Source organism: Podarcis muralis, chromosome 1 (assembly GCF_964188315.1).
Source record: "Podarcis muralis chromosome 1, rPodMur119.hap1.1, whole genome shotgun sequence".
In the NCBI taxonomy this organism is placed as follows: Eukaryota; Metazoa; Chordata; class Lepidosauria; order Squamata; family Lacertidae; genus Podarcis; species Podarcis muralis.
The window spans coordinates 1,969,903-1,990,823 of NC_135655.1; the positions used below are offsets into that span (position 1 = coordinate 1,969,903).

Here is a 20,921-nt window from a genome sequence, read left to right on the forward strand (position 1 = left end):
GGAGCCTCAGGAAACTGCCATCCTGTTTTCCTTAAGGGGGTCCTGTCCCTAGGAGAAAGTGGCCTTTGGAGCTCCAATCTGACCAGTGTATATTACATAGCCGTGAACTGGGGTTGGGATCTTCTGCTGGCAGGGATTATGGGCACTGTCCTGGTTTTTCTTAGGTGGTGAAAGAACGCAAGTGGCATTGTTGCTTTTTGTGCCTCAGTCTCAGATGAGCCTGTCTTGAAATGAAGCCATCATTGCTGAAAAGCCACACAAAACATAAAAGTGCATTGAGCAAGTGATAGTGTGATGCAGAGGTATTTCAGGCCGCCTTTACTGTCTTCTACAGAGGTTTTGTTTGATTTCTGTGTGCGTTTTAGCGGAGTCTACCTTGAGGCTCTGTGTCTGTGTAGGGTTAAAGACAGGTGTGCTGTGACAGATGGGAGAACAGCTGCAGAAGGAGCAGTTCCTTTCAGAGAACTTGTAGAGGCCAGTTGTTCAATGTTTTTTGTACTTGTGGGTGCTAAATGGAATTGGTATGGTACATCCCCAGGTTGGTAGTTTACAAGCACATAGTGGCAGCTGCTCTGTAAGCCTGGGGCATGTGGGCTATTGAAAATAGTTTCTGCGGATTGCTCCATAACCCGCGCTCCTTAATAATAGAATTGTAGAGTCGGAAGGGACCCTGAGGGTCATCTAGTCGAACCCCCTGCAATGCAGGAAGCTTTTGCAATGCTCCCACCTGACTGGGGAGGAGGACCAGGTGACCCTAGACAACTATATTGCCAAGTTCTATGCCCATTTCCTATGTAATATGACTTGCTGAAATTAAAGTCTCCGTTCCATGTTATCCAGGTTGTACAATGCGTTCCTCTTCCAATACAAGTAATTTTACTGATTCTTTTTATAAAATTCTGTCTGTGGTGTTGAAATAGAGGAAGGAAGGTATCCAATTCAAGTGGGGAAACTGAGAGCAACAAAAGTTCACCTGGACGCTTTGCTAACTTTTTTTAGAAAAAGATGCCGGTGATTTAACTAATATATCAAAATTGCTTTTAGGTTGCAATCAAATAGTGTGTGAATTTATGAAATAAATAATAAACTTGGGATAACACAGAGCAATAAAGTTTTTATTCATGGCAACTTCCAACAGTAAACAAGATATAACGTATAGCTTGCACAGGTAAATTAGCAATTAGGATTCCAGCTTTATTATTTCTAGACTTGAATTAGATTTTTTTTAAATACGACTTACAAAAGATTTCATTTTGTATCCTAGTTGGCTAAGTGGATAATGGCCTCTTTCAAAACGAGTAAAAAAATGGTATTCTCAGAATGTGAAATTTCCTTCTGATAACCCTTCAAATTAAATATCGGTCAATCATTTTATTTGCTTGTGGGCTAGCAAAGATTAACTGTGCTGAAGGTGGCTTACAACATATAAAAAATACATAGCTACAGACATAACAAAAGTAGTCATAAACAATAAACAAAACATCAAAAAGTACACAACCAAACTGAACAATTGCCACACAAACTGTATGAACCAAAATAAAGATACAAAAAATTAACAGCAACACCCCACCTCCAACAAAACCCTCTAGAGTCTGTTCAGCAGCCTCAGCTTTTGTAGCTGGAGTCAGTCCGGGCCTCGCCCTACCAGGGCAGGTGGAAAAAGGCCTGCAGGGCAGGGAACAAGTCTTCCAGGACTCACAGCCAAGATACCAACAATGTATACAGTCATGCCTCATGTTACATTTGCTTCAGGTTGCGCGTTTTCAGGTTGCGTCCCACAGCGACCTGGAAGTACCAGAAAGGGTTACTTCCGGGTTTCGCTGCTCGCGCATGTGCAGACGTGCAAAATGACGTTATGCGCAGAAGCGGCGAACCGCGACCCGCACAGACACGGGTTGCGTTCTTTTCAGGTTGCGAACGGGCCTCCGGAACGGATCCCGTTCACAGCCAGACGTACCACTGTACAATAAAACACTATTTCTGTTTATAAAGGAGGTAGCAATTTCTGTTCACCTATAGTAGATATTCAGAAGAAAATAGTCAGTAGCATTGTATCTATAAAAATAAACTTGTGTAATAATGAGGAATAATTACTGTTAGCGTCTGCTAGGGTATTATTTGCTTACAGGCAATGCAGTTCATTTTGGTGGATCTACCTCTGTAGCCTCTCTCAAATGAATGGCGATTGTGTAGCATCAGATAAAATGTTCAAAAATTGTGCAGTTTTACCTACAACTTCAAAAGTAAACCATTGAGTTAGTGAAGCACTCTTGCATGTCAGAATAAATACTGGGAAGAATCACAGAAGTGTAGAATTGGGAGGGATGCCAAGGGAACAGAAGACTTTATTTCTCTTAATACAGAATATCTCCTATGCCTTAATTTTGGTGAAAGTGCTTGAAATGTTAGTGACTACACATAACTGAAGCAACAACTAGGAAAAACCCTTCAGAACTGGCAACAGACACCCCAAGTTTGCCTTCTTAATAGCTGAGGAAGGAAGCTGGTTTGTCTGCCAGGCTATGCTGGTGGAATGTGATATTCGTGTTTTCTTAGGAAATAGGCTTTATAAAGTTAATGGCTACATATCATTCTTGATCATTCCAGCTAGCTGACTAGAGTTCACCTGCGTGTTTCATGGGTGATCCGTCAATGGAACTTGGCTGTCTTGTAGCTCAAAAATAGCCAGCTATGGTCTTTCAAGAAACCATATTTCGTTCTGTCGATTTGTAGCAGCTGGATTTGTGTATCCTGCAACTATGAAGGTATCTTGCAAACACAGCTCAGGACTCTCCAGAAGTTCGGCCAGCAGATTAATTTCTCTTGCAATGGACGTTTCGTTGGTGACTCCTCTGAAGCCCCTGTGGACAAGCCATTTTAAAATAATATTTTATTCGTTTTAGACTTACAGCAATCCCTTGATTGTAGATTGAAAATGGGACCGTGACATCAACAAGATCCCTGAAGTCACAAACGCTGGAAACTACCCATTTCTCTGTTTATATTGTATATGTGCGTGTGCGCACACATATAAAAAGTGGGCTGGGGAGAGTGTTGAGATTGTTAGAGGCTGAATTCTGCATGCCACGTATCATTCTCAGTGCTTGTTGATTTTTGTGCTTGTTTCCACACAACTATTTGATACAGATATTCTGCATTTGTAGTCTGGTGTCCTTCCTCCCATGGGAACCCAGAATAGCAAACATAGAATTTTAAATAAATAGAATTTAAATAAATAGAATTTTAAATAAATTTAGGGTGAGTAGAAGGCAGCTCGCATAACCAATCTTCCCCTTCCCCTCCTGCCCCCCATAAAAAGCTCCTCCAAAGGGTCTGGGCAACAACCTTTGACCCTCTGGAGAGGCTTTTGAGTGGGGCTGGTGGGTAGCAAGGGGCTGCAGGGAAAAAGAGGGAGAAAGTATTAGTTGAGTGAGTTGGATACAATCCAGTGATTTCAAGACCGAGATTTTAGTTGGTGTGTGTGTTGGTAGTTATAGTTAAGCTACTTTAGAAGCCCAATACCAGGATACAAATGTGCTTAAACAAACATATCCTCCTTTTTCATCAACTTAAAGAGATATCCAGAAGGCACTGTGTAGCTGGAGCCAAGATACCTGACAAGGTCTGAACACTTGCTTGATTTTGTCTCAGACTGCTTCTTGCTTAATTAGAATTAAATAGTTATCTATAATCACACACTTGCCTGGTTTGTCACACTAAGCCAAACTAGGCTTACTGGGAGTGTGAGGGTTCCCAGAGGTGAGGTCAAAGGGGCTTAGCTCCTTTCCAGGTGCAAGAAAAAACCGTGGTTACAGCTCATGGTTAGTGAGGAGAGTTTCACCATGTGACCAGTTCAGACAACATGCAAAGCCTAGGTTTGGCATGACATGCAAACCTTCATGATCATTTTATTTCTAACAGCAATAACCTCCCACCCCAGCAACCCCTAAACAACACTCCAGCTCAAGATTCTGTTCAGCAGCCTCAGCTTTCGCTGCAGTTGGAGTCAGTCCGGGCCCTGCCCTCACAGGCCAGGTGGAAAAAGGCCAGCAAGGCAGGGAGCAGCTGTTGCAGGACTCACAGCCAAGGTTAAGTAGCACAAAGGAACCGTATCACTTTGTATATTTCAAGCTGCAGTTAGGTTTGTAGGACAGTGTGAGCATGAAGGCTTTGCTCAGTCTAATTCCAGCTTGTGTTTGTAGTCTTAAACTGTAAGTACCGTAACTACATGCAAACCAGCTCAGTACATTCTTTGCCTAATAAACCATGAATTTATTCAGCCAAGATCGTTAAATCTGAACTGGACTTCACAACTGTAATGACAGAACTCTAAGCAAAAGTAAACATAAAATGCTGAGTATTTGGATGAAAGGATTTTGGTTTTGAATTGTTCAGTGTTTGGAATGAATCCATGGAAAAGAATGTGTCATGATGGTGAGATTTCCAGCTAATCAACCCTGGCACTTAAATAGATAGGCAACTTTTGATTCTTACCTGGCATAAATAATGGTTGGAGGCCACTCTTCAATGACAACATCCGGATCATTGGGTGCAGGTGGCTGTTCTTGCAGCCCACTGGGGAGGTAATATGCTACAGTCACAAATCTCGTGATGCCTGGAGTGCTCTCACTGGTGCGAACTATGGTTGCAATGGGAACAGTCATCCCCAAGTATAGGCCTGAGGAAAGCATATCGTCATTAGTAATTTCCTGACATTACCTGTCAGCTAGTTGTGAAGTTAAATCACACATGTGGAATCAAATTTTGCAGCCTTGGGAAATTTTGCATTTGGGAATTCTCCTTGCAGGATCAAATGGCACATTTATAAGTAATGTGGTGCAGTCAGAACAAAACATAATGTAGTATGTGTGTCTGACAGTTGATTATTTACCTGATGAATTCTGCTGACAAATGTATCTCATAATCTTCATGAATCCTAGGCATATGCTCTGTTCATACTGCTTTTCTTGCACTTTGACGCAAGCCCATTTCGCCTTTTCATAGTGGCGTTTTTCATAAAGAAGATTCCCAAGCTGTAAAGTTTCAAAAGTTGCTGTTATTATTATAATTTATTACCCACATACCACCACCCTAAGGCAAGTTAAAGAGTTAAAAGGAAGACTAAGGCACACAGGTGGTGCGCCTTCAGGAAAGCTTTTACTTCTACCAGTATTTAACACCCACCACTGTTGTAGACTGTGAGTTTGGCTCTGAAAGGGGTGAATTCATTCAGAAATAATCAATATTTGTGATGGCTGGATAGGGTAATTCATAACACAGAATTTGTTCATACTGTTTATACACAGTCTACCTGCCCTCTTGGTCTTTCAGAATGCAGCTAGGCTGAGAAGAACTCACCCAACCCAGGGGTTACCAGACTACAGCTAAGGCTAGGCTACCTTTCTCCATGAGGAAGCGGCAATGGGGAATATTAGCTGACCATTACTTCATGCCTTTGAGGCCACTTGTGCATCCATTGACAATGATGACTTGTGAGCACCCCTAAACTGAGCAACCCCCTTCCAGAACCCCATCTCACCAATAGCACCTCTGTCTTGCTGGGAATTAGCTTAAATTTTAAACATAGGAATTATTTAAAGTTGCATTTCTATATTTAATCATCTAAAGTAAGAAAAAAAATGCATTTTAAGACCTCTGCAGTAGGGTTAGAACATGTTAGGTAGGGAACAATTTCCCCCCCTAGAGCACAATTAAAATTGGGAAGGAACAAAGAGCTTTTAAAAAGTCCTAGTTTTAAGACCACTTGCCACTCACTAAAATTTGACTGCTTGTTAGACATATAAATTAGAAGCCATGCCACTTTCTCTTCCCACTCTTGCTATAATGCATGAAGGTGTATTTTAATGAAGAGATGATACCTGTTCTTTACGGGCTATCACAACAAATGGAACACTTTCTCTCTCCTGAGGATGGTTATTTCTGGTCAGCTGTTGGATTGGCTCTGCCATATCTGTAAGAACGTGATTAAATTGTTGTTTATAGAAGTAAATATGCCTGATTTACATATGAAAATTCTTATGTGGGTGAGAATAGAACACAGGTAGTAAGAATAGAACACAGTTTGGAAAAGGCTTGTTTCCAAGATACACTGATATTTATTGGACTTAAGAACAACCAACTAATTTTGTTTTAAAGTAAAATTAATTGCAATATTTGCATAACTTATTATGGCTGGTCTATGTGACTTTTAGTTCAATGTAATGCATTAGCCCAGCAAATATGTACAAGACATGGACATTACAGACTGGTGTGGATGACATCTCTGCACAGGACCCTAGTTGTAAGATTGCTCCATTAACTAACCTTTAATTACTATAACCAATTGTGTTGCTAACCAAACCAACTTCAAACCACTTCTTTATCTCCATTGGGGAGAAGCAGTGGTTGGTGCCATGTTTGGTTCATATGGCTCTGATTTTTGCTGTGCCATCGAATGCTTAAGAGTGGGCTGTGTTACAACCATCACTGAAGCAGTTTGTTGTCACCTTATGACCTTTCACTGGTGTTTTAATAATTGGGCATGGCTTGGAGGGAGACTTCTCTGACACACACACATACACACACACCACTAGAGGGCTACTGATCGTCCATTAAACCTTTCATTGTAGGTTAATAATAATAATAATAATAATAATAATAATAATAATAATTTATTTATACCCCGCCCATCTGGCTGAGTTTCCCCAGCCACTCTGGGCAGCTTCCAACAAAACACTAAAATACAATAACCTATTGTCAACTCTATATGACAAGACTTATGTCTTGAGGCCAAGTGGCTGGACAGTCTTTGCCTTGTGGAAGCTAGTAAACACCTCCCACCCCAAAGTAGCTTGGATGCTTATGTCCCCTTGCAGTGTGGTAAGCAGGATTTTGCCATTATGTGCTAGAGCATTTGCCTGTTATTTCCCTGTAGATAATAGTTCTAGTTTCTCTTCACCGCTACTTTCTGTGATCTTACGTTCTGGTGGGCAGAGTATCCTGCTCCATTGCCATAATTTGATGCGCTTCCGCCACCCCAGACTCCCCTCAAAATTGCTAATGCACCATGCTGGGTTTCCTTGCAGAGCATTTTTGAAACCTTTGCGCAGCTTCAGCCTTTACTGTAGTTCTGTGATGTCAAACCAATAATAGCATTAAGTGTCAGCCGGGGTGTGTGTACTTAGATGGTTTTCAAAAAGGATTAAACAATTAGTGGGAGATGTATCTGTCAGTGGATATTAATCGTAATAGCCAAGGATAGAGCATCCAATTTCAGGAGCACCAAAGATCACATTTACAGGTGCTGGGGGCAATGATCATCTCTGGGGAGGGGCTGAGAGCATCTCTTTTGGGTGCAGAAAGTTCAATCCCTGGCGGCATCGGAAAGGATCAGGTGGAAGGTGATGTGAAAGACCTTTCTTTACCCTAAGACCATGGAGAGCTGCTGCCAGCCACAGTAGATCATATTAGCTTGGGCAACTAGTATGAGGTGTTCCTCCTACAGAGCTGGGCAGGACATCACCCGTTGTAGGCAGATTACTGGGCTAAACTGGGTGGTTCTCTTACTCAGCAAGGCAATTCCCATTGCAGACTTGCAGGGTAACACTGGCCAGTGCACAGTCCTACACAAAACCACTTTGGCACACCGTCTCTCCTCACCCTTCCTTCCATCGAATGAACTCTCTGGAAACTCCATGGTGGAAGGAACTAATTTCATGGCTTGGAAACACGCTGAGTGACAAGCACAAATGAGCAGGGGGCAAAAAGGTAGAAAGTATGGTATCCATGTTCTGCTTTGTGGAAGCAGGTGCCATCCTGTTGTAATCCCAAGAAGAGCCTGCTGAATTAGGCGGTTGGCCCATCTAGTCCAGCATCTCACAGTGGCCAAACAGAGGCCTGTGGGGAACCCACAAGCTGGGTTTGAGCACGAGAGCATCACTCTCCCCTCCTGTGGCCTCCGCCAGCTGACATTCAGAACTGCTGCTGCTGCCTCATTGTGGCTAGTAGCCATGGGTAGCCCTCTCCTCTTCCATGAATTTGCCTAATCTCCATATCTTTCCATCCAAGTTGGTGGCCCACCCTCCCTGTGTCCTATGAGAGGGAGTTCCACGCTGTAACTCTGCACTGTGTGCTCTTTTATCGGAACTCAACCTTCCAACATTCAGCTTCACTGGATGCCCACGAGTTATATTGTACCGAGAGAGGGATAAAAACTTTCCTCTCTGTCCACTCTCTCCTTGCCATGCCTAGCTTTGCAGGCTTCTCTCCTGTCGCCTCTCGCTTGCCTTTTCTCTAAACTAAAAACAAACCCAATGCTGCCGCTTTTCCTCAGGGCACCGGCTCCATCCCCTTGCATGGATTCCCTCTACCAAAGCTGAAAGCAGCCTGAACTTCCCCCTGATCGTGAATGGGAAACAGCTGGCGAAGAGGGCGGCCTGCCAGGGAAGGGATCTCTTCCTAACGCTCCTGCTCCACGGAGCCCGTTCCTTGCAAGCGCCTTTGGAAACGCGGAGCAGGCGCTTGCCGGCCAGCAGCTTCCCCCCTTCCCAAGCTAATCCTTTTAAAACCGAAAGCCCCTTAACCCGCTGGCGAGAGGCTTAGCCGAGTGAAGTCCGCGCCTTTTGCGCCAAGGCGAGAGCGCGCTGCCCGGTCCCGGAGCGCGGCCGGCTCCCCCTTGCTTACCCCTGGGCACGTCCACGCGGTGCCCGCGGCCCACGCTCTGCCAGTAGCTCAGCAGGCGCTCCTGCTCCTGCTCGTCGCCGCCGCCGCCGCCGTTGTCCTCCAGGCTGCTGCCGTACGCCGAGTCCGGGCAGCCGGCCGCCCCCGGCGCCTCCGCCTCCTCCCCGCCGGCCGCCCCGGCCCTCTCCAGCTCCTCCAGCGTGATGGCGCCCGGGGGGGCCGGGTCGCCGCCGCCGCCGCCGCCGCTCAGGAGGCAAGTGCGCGCTTGGCTCTCCATGGCCGGCTGGATCGCGCGGAGGCGGCGCTTGCTTTCTTAAGCTGCCCTGCCCAGCCGAGGGGAGGGGGCCCGGGCAGCCGCGGCGACGCCCTCCAGGCACGTCGGACTCGGGAGGAGCCTGCAGGTGCCCGGCTAGGGCGCGAGCCTGTGCCCCCCAGCCCAGCCCCCTAGGGAATCAGGGGATCGGCACTCTTCCCCGGTACTAAGGGGCTCCCAGCAAGCCCCCCACCCCACCCCCAGGAATGAAAGGATGGTCTCCTTCCTCCGCCGCCACCAGCCTACCTCGCAGGGTCCTTGTGATGGAGAAGGGGAAGAAGTGCCTGCACCGCCTCCGAGGAAAATGCCATAAACGAAGCACCCCCTTCCAATGCGCATTGCAGTCGGCTGCTTCTGGGCAGATCGGGGCTTGTGTATCTGAAGAAGTGTGCATGCACACGAAAGCTCATACCAAGAACTAACTTAGTTGGTCTTTAAGGTGCTACTGGAAGGAATTTTGTTTTGTTTTGTCGGGGCTTGGACTGTGAGCCTTTGTTCTTGCTTGTCCCGTGAAAGGGAGAGAGGCAGCAGGGTCAGCTGCCCAGGGCTCTGCCCGGCCCCTGGGCTTCGGTCAACAGACCCAAGTATGGCACCTAGAGCTCCTTGCAGGGAAAAGCGAGATATAAATGAAATAAATATAAAGAAATAATAAAGGCAATGAAAGGAAGCGCAGGATGTGTGTGTGTGCTCAGAGTACTTCTTATTCCCCATTTCCTGTTGGCTACCTTGCTTCTGCTTTGCTTTGCTTTTCCCTAGGTGAGGTAGAGGACATTCCTTTGACAGAAGGAAGCTCCTCTGTTATTTTTGAAAACCTTCCTTTGCTTGTGGGGTCATAGGAGGCAATGGACTGACTGGCAGGAGCCTCTCGCCCTGCCCCTGCCCATGCACCCTATCCAGGATTAAAGAAGGGGGTTGGTGATGGTCCTTCGCAAAATTGCCCTTTAAATGCAAATAATTTGAGGCAGAGTGGTGTAGTGATTAGAGTGGTTAGGCCTAGGAGATCAGGGTTCACATCCCCACTCAGCCAAGATACGCATTTTTCTAGCAAAGTGGATTTGACAGTTCCTTCATTTCCCTCCAAAGCAGAGATGCCTCTTTATAATGATGATGTTGTTGTTGTTAGAATTTATATACCGCCCTATACCCAGAGGTCTCAGGGCGATTCACCTATGTGGGGTTCCTGAACAGAATATGGGGTTTCTGAGTGTGATGCTGTATAGGAAAGTGGTACTTAGCAGCTCTTCCCTCTTTGTTCTCCTCTGCACAAACTCTGGAAAGAGAAAGCCAGGCAAGTTGGAGGGAGCAGAAACAAAAATAGTCCATGTTGCCATATCAGACTGACAAGTAGATCCTCAGTCTGTTTTGCAATGTGTCAACATGTGTGTGCTGCTCTGAAATTGACATGGCATCCTGCCATCTTGACTCATCAGTGTAGTGGAGGAGGCTGCTGGCATTTGGAGGCTGCCAAGCTGAACTTGATCACACAGGGAGCTGACTCAGTTATCTGCGCTGTGCAACTGGACTTCTTCTCAGCCTTAGCTTCCAGGGTTGAAGAAAAGGAGGATGCTTCACGGTTTGAAGGTGTAAAAGGATGTAACCAGTGTTGACTTTCCCTGTTTTTCCTTGTGTGGCTGTCATGGAATAAAGGACATGCTTTAGCCTGAGGGCACCATCATTCATTTGTTACCGTGACTGCAAATTGGAGTCATACTCATAATTCCCCCAGTTCTGCGTGCTCAACCTTTTCAGTCAAAAATCATCAACTGGTTGGTTGTAAATGAAAAAATATATTCATAGCTGGTACAGTGGTACCTCAGGTTACAGACGCTTCAGGTTACAGACTCCACTAGCCCAGAAATAGTACCTTGGGTGAAGAACTTTACCTCAGGATGAGAACAGAAATTGTGCACCAGCAGGAGGCCTCATTAGCCAAAGTGGTGCTGCTTCAGGTTAAGAACAGTTTCAGGTTAAGAACGGACCTCCAGAACGAATTAAGTTCTTAACCTGAGGTACCACTGTACCTGAATAGCTGTTTTTAGAATAGTAATTCAATAGTACAGGGAACTTGGCCTTGAATAAGTCCTGCACAAAGCCCATTTTTAATCACGAGTCTCCTGTATCAGTTACGTGCAATTATGTGAAGAAGGTGGTGCTGGGCAAGCATGTTGTGTCCATTTCCCTGCCTCCATTCCATAAAAATGGTTTGTAAAATGCAGGCAGAATTCTGTCCTTAGTCGTGTCCTTAGACTGATTTTATGGTACTCTGGGGGCCTGATGCAAGTTGTAACCCAGAACATTTGAAGATGGCTGTCATATCTCCTCCCAGTCTCCCCTCTTCCAGACTAAACATACCCAACTCCTTCAAGCGCTCCTTGTAAGGCTTAGTTTCCAGACCCTTGATCAGCTTGGCTGCCCTCCTCTGCACACCTTCCAGCTTGTCAACATCCTCCTTAAATTGTGACGCCCAGAATTGGACACAGGACTCCAGGTGTGGTCTGACCAAGGCAGAATAGAGCGGGACTATGACTTGCCTTCATCTGGACACTAGACTTCTGTTGATGCAACCTAGAATAGCATTAGCTTTTTCCTATTGTTGCTGCATCACACTGTTGACTCATGTTAAGCTTGTGGTCCACCAAGACCCCTAGATCCTTTTCGCATGTAATGCTAATAAGCCAAGTGCCCCCCATCCTATATTTGTGCATCTGGTTCTTCCTGCCTTAGTGCAGAGCCTGACATTTGTCCCTATGGAAATTCATGTTGTTGGCTTGCACCCAGTTCCGCAATCTGTTAAGGCCATTTTGGATTTTGATTCTGTCTTCTGCAGCATTAGCTACCCTTCCCAGTTTGGTGTCATCTGCAAATTTGATGAGCATCCCCTCAATTCCTTCATCCAAGTCATTTATAAAGATGTTGAACAACAACGGACCCAGGACAGAACCCTGTGGCACCCCACTTGTCACTTTTTTCCAGGATGTTGAGGAACCATTAATGAGTCCTCTTTGGGTTCAGTCAGTCAACCAGCTACAAATCCACCTAACAGTCACCTCCTTCAACCCACATTTTACCAGCTTCCTCACAAGAATATCATGGGGGACTTTGTCCAAAGCCTTAATGAAATCAAGATACACTCTGTCCACAGCATTCCCCTGATCCACCAACTTTTGTAATTCCTTCAAAAAAGGAAATCAGATTGGCCTGGCATGACTTATTTTTGAGAAACCCATGCTGGGTCTTAGTAATCACAGCATCCTTTTCTAAATGCTCACAGACTGACTGTTGAATTATCTGTTCTAGGACCTTCCCTGGTGTCAGTGTCAAGCTCACCGGTCGGTAGTTACCTGGGTCTTCCTCCCCCCCCCCTTTTGAAGATGGGGACAGCATTTGCCCATCTCCAGTCTGTAGGGACCTCACCTGTTCTCCAAGAATTCTCAAAGACCATAGACAGAGGCTCTGAGATTACATCCACAAGCTCTTTTTGGTACTCTTGGATGCAGTTCATCAGGCCCTGGAGATCTGAATTCATTTAAAGTGGCTAGGTGTTCCCTTACTACCTCTCTTCCTATCTTGTGCTGCAGCTCCCTCCTTACATCATTTATTCTTTCTGTAAAAATAATGAGGAGATTGCCAAAGATAGCAGAGTGAAGATGGCCACTGTGTTGTTTCTAAGTAGGTTATGTTTGTTGAACTCATTAGTTCCAGTCTGAAGCTCCAGGTGACTGGCTCCTGCTGTTTGTTTTAATAATCTGTTTTAGCTTGTTTTGTGAAAGATAACTTGAGCAGACAGTGTTACACGCAGGGTGAATTCTGGCCATATCAATACCTTTTACGTAAAACCAGGTCAAGAGATTGAACACGAGAAAATTAAAAGGGTCACCTCAGCATAACACCTTAGAATCAGAGTTTCTTCCTAAGCCATCACATTGTGATTGCATCAATAACCTTATTTAACTGGAATAATAATTGCCTCCCAAAGAAAATGTTTTACAGTCTTACGTTTCATCTAATGTATGCCATTTATGTAAGCTTTTTACATAAATACGCAGCAATATATTTCTGAGGAATGAATCAAGTTTTATTAAAATGGGGCAGAAATAGGGTGGCTTTCCTCTTCTGTATGGGTCCCAGTGTGGCTGTGATTGTGACATGCATCCAATTTCCTTTCTGTCCTTTGTTTTACTTTTAGGTCCTGGAAACATTTGCCGGCCGACTGATTAGGCTCCAGGTTTTGTCTAAACGTGAAATTCCTGCACTTACTAAGTATCAGATCATTCTAGCACGGGATCAGTTTAGGAAAAATCCTTCACGCACTGCGGTAAATATTACTCTGCAGTATGATATTCTTATCAGAGAATGTTTGGTTCAAGGTAAAAGCAGTGAAGCAGCATCTATCTGAACACATGGGTCTCTCTGTTTAATGCACATCTTGAGTGTTTGAAGGGCTTCCTGTGCATTTTCTCATAAATTAGGCAACCACCTTTCCCAAACACGTCAGCAGCATCCCCACATTATTGGACTGAAAGCAAGTGGCTGACCTAAAAGAACCTCCCAGTGGGTTGACTAGACAGACAAGGTTTAAGCCTGGGTATTGTTTGTATGTTCTGAACCGCCCTGTGACCTTTGGATGAAGGCTGATATACAAATTTAATAAATAAAAAAATAAAACAGATACGATTAATCTGAATGCACAGCTCAGTTGCTTAGCCACTACCCTGTGCCAGCTTGTTTGTACTTCTTACCAATGAATATCCACCTTAATTTCCATGCACACACTGTGTGTCAAAGGCCCCAGCTTCAACCCCTGGCACCTACAGTTAAAGGTGGTTATTCATATATCCCACCTTTGGAGAAGGAAAACTCTGGTCCTAAATCTCTGCTGCCTCGTGGGACATCTTTGGGAGAAGAAAAGGCTCAGGAGTAAACCTTACACAAATCCAGGGTGGAGTCCCTAAGTCGGTTGGTTGGCACCTTGTACGCCTCCTTATGACAACTGCAGCCCAGCTGGTGCCAAGTGTATTGCTCTGCTTTCCTTTGGAGCCAAGAAGGGGTCTTGTTGTCTGAGCAGCCCAGGACTTCCAGACACAGTGCCTGGTCGAGTGCCCCAGAGGGGTCACTTTGATGCGGCTTATGCAGCAGTTTGTCATCACCCCCAGAGGCCTCTTGAGACAGAAGGATGCCAACATACAGATCCCACCTTTCCTCCAAGAAGTTAAAGGTGGCGTACATAGTTCTCCCTTCTCTCCATTTAATCCCCACAACAACCCTGTGAGGTAGGTTATGCTGAGAGCTGCTGACCGGCCCAAGGTAACCCAGTGAGCTTCGTGGCTGAGCGGGAATTCGAACCCTGGTCTCCCAGGTCCTAGTCCATCACCCTTAACAACACAGCACACTAGCATGGCTAGGAAGAGACTCTTGTTCCTCTACCGTATCGTTTGCCTACATTTGGTAGGAAGGAAGATGGTACAAGTCCTTTTGGGTGTAAATCTTTCTCACTGGAACTGATGTCTCCACAGGGAATGCAGCAAGGCGCAATAGAAGGAGATTTTGCTCTATGTATTAGTTTGTATCATGGTTATGAGCTACTGCTGCAAATGGGAATGCGATCCTTATTTATCTTCTTATGCGGAATTATGGATGGATCAAAAGGTAAGGGATTCCTTTGCACGTGGAACACCTTCTGTTATCTTCCCAGATCAGCTGAGGGCATTTAGAGAGATGCTCTGACTCTTTTCACCCCCCCCCCCTCAGAAAACTGGAAATTATGTATTTAACATAACCTCTAGAAAAATCTTAAAAGACATGGGAAACAGAGCTTAGTTGCTTTCAGACTCTTAAATCTTCAGTCATTGCGGCTCTATATATGCCATAATAATAAATGTGCATATATCCACACACCTGGGATAGCTCAGTTGGCAGAGCATGAGGCTCTTAACCTTGGGGTCATGGGATTGAGCCCCACATTGGACAAAAGATTCCTGCATTGCAGGGGATTGGACCAGATGACCCCTGGCGTCCCTTCCAACTCTACAGTTTTGTGATTCTATCTTAATGACAAAAGCATTCCTTTAGGGTCCTCTAAAATGATTTACTGTTGAAGTTTTATTTCTTCAGTGTGAGAGAATTTCCATTTAGACAAATAATACTTTGTTAGATATCAAGGCTGTAAAATCTGCTATGTGGAATAAGCATCTCAGAATCAAAATGGCTTTAAAAATAAATTGGTTTGACAGTAACATGGAAGATCCTAGATTTTAAAATGCACATTCATAATGTTTTTAGCTGAGCATAACAGTTCTTATTGTCGGAAGGGGTTTAGCACTTCCACCCTGACAGGCAAATTTCCAGCTGGCTTTGGATATGGATGGGGCAGACAAGAGAGGGAGTTCCCTCGTTTAGCTGCGGAGGAGTATGGATGCTAATAACTGGTTGAGGTTTAGCTGACTCATCACAAGCATGCAACAAATAATGAAAGTTTCCAATTCTTGTGGAAAGTATTTATTCATTAGATTTATACCCTGTGCCATCACCCAAAGGAGCCCAGGGCAGCAAAGGATAATACAATTTAACTTACAGGTAATGGTAAAGGATCCCTGGACGGTTAAGTCCAGTCAAATTTGACTATGGGGTGCAACGCTCATCTCCTCTTTCAGGCCGAGGGAGCTGGCCTTTGTTCACAGACAGGGTTGGGGTCATTTTGTCATCAGTAGAGGTAAGAGAGCTATAAAGTATGGCCAGAACGTGGAAGGAAGGAACACATGACGTGTCAGGGCTGGGCTGGTTGGAGAGGAGCCAAGAAAGTCCTTCGGCAAAGTCAAACCAGGTTGCATCTAATTTCTCATAATTGCCGGCTTGTCTGAGGCAGGGGAGCTCCTGTGTTAACTTTTGCCCAGTTCCAATGACCCAGGTTCTTCTGCAGGTTCTTTTGCAACTTGCATGAAAAGTAATAGACACTTTGAAGTAGAGTAAAACCCATTGCAGTTACAATGCATTCTTGCTTATTGACTCGCTTGTTGCAGATCATGAAAGCAGTTCTAAAAGGGTAGTTCCTGTGTCCGATTTATGTAAGTCATGTGTCATTCCCCCCCCCCCCCCCAGATCTTTAAATTGGTTTACCTCTCTCGAAAGGTATGACTCGTACCAAAAATGAACTTGGGCGTAATGAAGACTTCATGATGTTGTACAGCCAGCTTGAAAACATGTTTGCAGACACAAATGTGACCTCAGCAAATGGTAAGAAAGCAAAGCTAGACTGGCATTTTTCTTCTTAGTAATAAAACACCACACTGGGCCTTGCCCATTTTTGCCAACGGACACTTTGTTGCTGGCATCCTTATGTCCCGGGAGAGTGGAGTGTACCTTCTGGGGTGAGGTCAAACCTCTACACCAAAGTGACCTCTCCGGGGTGCAAGCCTGGGCAGTGGGTCTGGAGGTCCTGGGCTGCCCAGACAACAAGACCCCCCTCTTGGCTTTGCTGATGTAGTCTAAAGGAAAACTGGGCACCACAGTTCAAGAAGGACACTGACAAACTGGAACGTGTCCAGAGGAGGGCAACCAAAATGGTCAAAGGCCTGGAAACGATGCCTTATGAGGAACGGCTAAGGGAGCTGGGCATGTTTAGCCTGGAGAAGAGGAGGTTAAGGGGTGATATGATAGCCATGTTCAAATATATAAAAGGATGTCACATAGAGGAGGGAGAAAGGTTGTTTTCTGCTGCTCCAGAGAAGCGGACACGGAGCAATGGATCCAAACTACAAGAAAGAAGATTCCACCTAAACATTAGGAAGAACTTCCTGACAGTAAGAGCTGTTCGACAGTGGAATTTGCTGCCAAGGAGTGTGGTGGAGTCTCCTTCTTTGGAGGTCTTTAAGCAGAGGCTTGACAACCATATGTCAGGAGTGCTCTGATGGTGTTTCCTGCTTGGCAGGGGGTTGGACTCGATGGCCCTTGTGGTCTATTCCAACTCTATGATTCTATGAAAACAGAGAAAGACGTTTGGCACCAGCTTGGCTGCAGGAGTTATTGGAAGGAGGTGTGCAAGGCGCCATCCAGCCGGCTTAGGGGCTCCACTCTGGATTTGCGTAGGATTCACTCCTTAGCCCTTTCTTCTCCCAAATATGTCCCACAAAGCAGCAGAGGTTTAGGATCAGAGTTTTCCTTCTTGTAGACGGGCTCCGTTCCCAGGTGGATGAGCCCCATCTGCCCCTCACTTCCCTGTACAGCATGTGCAGAATCTTCCTTCTTGACCATTGGACCCCCTCTTGGTCTTGTCCGCTCAATCCCCCAGAGCCTGTCTTCACCAGCAGGGGAGGTTCCTAACTCACCGAGGGCTGAGTGCAGGGTGGGCAACCAAAGGTAGACAAACTACCCCAGAAGGGGCATGACTGGTCTGCCACCAGAGTTACTGCCCCTCCTCTAAGACCTTGTACACCTCAACTAACACTACCGAGATATAAAGACTATTAAATTCAAAAGGAAAATGTCTTGCTTGTGTGAACAGTAATATTGAGTTGGCAGGAGAATGGTTAATTATCTTCAGGTTTTAAAAGGTGTTTTGCTTCTGCTAGAATTTGAAGCCTCTGTGATGGTTTAGTTTTGGACAAATTTATTCATTTTATCTGTTATAAATGTTCTTTGCTTTTGACCTTTTTGAAGTTGAATAAAAATGAATCCCTAAATATATGGTTTAATTTGAACAATTTCATTGTTTCTTAACAGTGTGTTAGACCATAATAATAGTCATAACAACAGTCTGATTGTAATTGTTTCAAAGGGTTCCTATTAAAGATAAAGCTGCCTAGAAGTTACAGATTTAAAACAAAAACCTTTGGCCTTACAGGAGATGGAAACAGGAAGCCATTCATCTACAGTCACCCAAAGTTAAAGAAATTAGAAGATGTTGTAGTAGAACATTTCAGATCCTGGAAGGAGCGTGGAGGTACATTTCGGATGTAATTAAAATGCTAATCCTTAGTATGCGTCGATTTACACACTAACTTTTTCTGTTTCTGAAGTGTATTAGGAAATGTGTGTTCTGTACTTTTGTTACTACCAATTATCTGTTGAGTTTTCTCCTCGACTTCCTTCTGTGTAAATTTACATTCTGATTGCCAGAGTTTACGGCCTTTTCCCAAAACAACAGCAACTCTTCTTCTCTTAACAAAGCTTCATTCCCTGGCCTTTATAATCACTTGACTTCATTAGCCCCTTAGGAAATGTGGTTACCCAACTGACCATCACTGCACTCACTGATAATGCCTCCTTTTGTTTTCAAAAATGCAGAGTTGAATTTGAGGAGGAAATACAGTGGTGCCTCGCAAGACGAAAAGAATCCGTTCCGCGAGTCTCTTCGTCTTGCGGTTTTTTCGTCTTGTGAAGCAAGCTCATTAGCGGCTTAGCGGATTAGCGGCTTAGCGGATCAGCTGATAAGCGGCTTAGCGGATCAGCTGATTAGCGGCTTAGCGGATCAGCTGTTAAGCGGCTTAGCGGATCAGCTGATAAGCGGCTTAGCGGCTTGGGGAAAAGGGGGGGGGGGGGAAGGAAAAAAACCCTGCAGGAACTCACAAGACATTTTCGTCTTGCGAAGCAAGCCCATAGGAAATTCGTTTTGCGAAGCACCTCCAAAATGGAAAACCCTTTCGTCTAGCGGGTTTTCCGTCTTGCGAGGCATTCATCTTGCGGGGCACCACTGTATTGTGGCCTCCTATTCTGCTGCAAGGAGATGCATGGATAATGCACTCAATGAACTGGATAAATTTCAGGGTGTATAATATAGTAAAGAGGCTGCTAAAGGCCTTCTCAGTTTAGGCCGCTATCTCCTTGGTAATGCTGCCCATCTAAAAAAACTGGTTGGAGCTGAGACTATGCATTTTCTGATATGGGGGGTCTCACTCTCTTTCTCCTGCATCCAATAGATCAAAGTGCACCTGAAGGCCAGCCTGGGGAGACCAGAGTCATGATCTTCTCCTCCTTCCGTGACAGCGTGCAGGAAATTGCAGAAATGCTGAGCCAGCACCACCCGGAGGTGAGGGTCATGACCTTTGTGGGCCACTCCACCGGCAAGAGCACCAAGGGCTTTACGCAGAAGGAGCAGCTTGAGGTAAGGAGGGGTCGGGGGCTGGCAGAGAGCCCAACGTGGCAAAGTCATGCTGCGCACGTCTTGCTTGTTGTCGTCAGCAAGATGTTGTTGCAAGGAGAGCTCCGGTGCCAAGAAAGCGCTCTTTGCAAGACAGTGGTGCCCATTTAGAACTTGGCTGCTATGTGCCGATGCTCTGAACTCATGATGGTCCATACCTTCTGCTCGTTTAGCATGTGCTTAAATCTCTTGATATTTATAGAATTAATGGGCGTGTAACCGTACTGCTCACAGTTGCAAGCGCATGATCACGGTCCGGCTGCAGAACTGCCACTGTTGCACAAGCCCAGAATCATCCTGCCTCTTTCAAATGACGCAGTGTGATTCCCAAAAGGCTCTTATGCTCAGTACCTAAATCTGGATGAACCAAGTGGCAGAAGTCTATAGAAACAAAATTACTGTTTGGTATCCAGGTACATTTGGATTGTGTCGGCTGCTGCAGCTGCTGCTACTACTACTACCAGCACTACTATTTGGTAGTGACTTGCCCGGTTCACTACAGCGGAGATCCCTCCGTGGGCTGGAGTGTGCGTGAGCGCACGCCCCGCGATTTTTGGCATCTGCACAGACATGATTTTCAGCGTATGCACATGCGCAGATGCAATTTCTGGCGCCACAAAAGCGAGTCCCCACACTGTGCTGGTTTAGCGCAGTGGGCGGGGATTTGCCGAGCGGGTGTCTCGGTTTGGGGGAGGCTCATGGGTCGGTTAAATGACCCCTGTGGGCCCCTTGTGGCCCATGGGGCTTAGGTTGCCGACCCCTTACATATGGTGTAGCTATTGATCATAGAATCCTAGAATTGTAGAGCTGGAAGGGACCCTGCAAGCGCCTCTCTCCACACACACACCCACCCACCCACACACACACACCATTTTTTTGTAAGCCACTGCATCATTTTTATGAGTAAGGCCCCACCAAATAGCCAGAGCTACTCACCAGCCAAAGCTGATAAAGAAATAAATCATTTTGCAGTTAATCTTTTCCAGAACTGCAAGTGTCTCTCCACACACAAACACCCACACCCACACACCCCGCCGCCTTTACATATCCTGCTTTTCCTCTGTTGTGGAACTCAAGGAACTCAATATGTGATTCCTAGGAGAGTCGCTCCTTTAGGCACCAGCCAGACTCAGGCCTTCTTAGCTCCAGTAAGATGTGGCCGCAGGAAGCCAGAGGTGATTGACAGGTTCTCTCCAAAGCAAATGCTCAAGTGTTTCCATCCTCCTTTAGGTCGTGAAACGTTTCCGTGAGGGTGGCTATAACACTTTAGTCTCCACGTGTGTGGGCGAAGAAGGATTGGATATTGGAGAAGTTGACCTCATCGTTTGTTTTGATGCTCAGAAAAGTCCAATTCGGCTTGTGCAACGAATGGGCCGAACCGGGCGCAAGCGGCAAGGGCGGATCGTGGTCATCCTTTCTGAAGGACGGGAAGAGCGAGTAAGACACAGAGCCAATAGGAGCCCATTCTGCAGCCAACTCATTGCATTCCTCAACATAACCCACTTTTTTCTATTGCTTTTCCAAATTTCCTAAAGACGGGATCCCAAATCCTTTGAGTAAGTCCTTTGAGTAAGATAAACCAATGGGCCCAGCGCTGCAGTGGGGGTGCTGTATGGCTTGGCAGGGCCGGTCTGCTGTGGCAAACATTTAGGATCCTCATGCCCAGATGTTCTGTGTATCCATCTCCCACAAAGCCAGCAACAAGGAGGGCATAGCTTTATCTGATAACATGGACTAGTGTGTTTGTAATATTAAACCATGGTTTAGTGTTCCATGGATGAGCCTCAGTAGCCCCAA

General features: G+C 45.6%; 2 protein-coding genes across 7 annotated transcripts in view; one reads left to right on the forward strand and one right to left on the reverse strand.

Annotated features, from left to right (window-relative positions):
* FANCM (FA complementation group M) overlaps positions 1-20,921 on the forward strand; it is a 50,876-nt gene that overhangs the window by 7,233 nt on the left and 22,722 nt on the right. For 4 of the 6 annotated variants that reach the window (XM_077924622.1, XM_077924528.1, XM_077924604.1 and 1 more), the window contains 6 exons: positions 13,179-13,307; positions 14,506-14,638; positions 16,118-16,222; positions 17,829-17,927; positions 18,904-19,088; positions 20,355-20,561. In XM_077924622.1, coding sequence (XP_077780748.1) covers positions 13,179-13,307; positions 14,506-14,638; positions 16,118-16,222; positions 17,829-17,927; positions 18,904-19,088; positions 20,355-20,561 — 858 coding nt within the window. Of the gene's footprint in view, positions 1-13,178; positions 13,308-14,505; positions 14,639-16,117; positions 16,223-17,828; positions 17,928-18,903; positions 19,089-20,354; positions 20,562-20,921 lie in introns of those variants that run through there. The other 2 variants (XM_077924672.1, XM_077924642.1) reach the window with 2 other exon arrangements.
* Positions 1,095-9,071, reverse strand: LOC114590641 (heme-binding protein 1-like). The gene is made up of 5 exons (XM_028717028.2): positions 8,683-9,071; positions 5,880-5,971; positions 4,892-5,033; positions 4,495-4,678; positions 1,095-2,861 (listed from the first exon to the last, which is right to left on the reverse strand). Exons 1-5 carry the CDS (start codon positions 8,954-8,956, stop codon positions 2,690-2,692), a joined length of 864 nt encoding a protein of 287 aa, XP_028572861.2. The 5' UTR covers positions 8,957-9,071; the 3' UTR covers positions 1,095-2,689.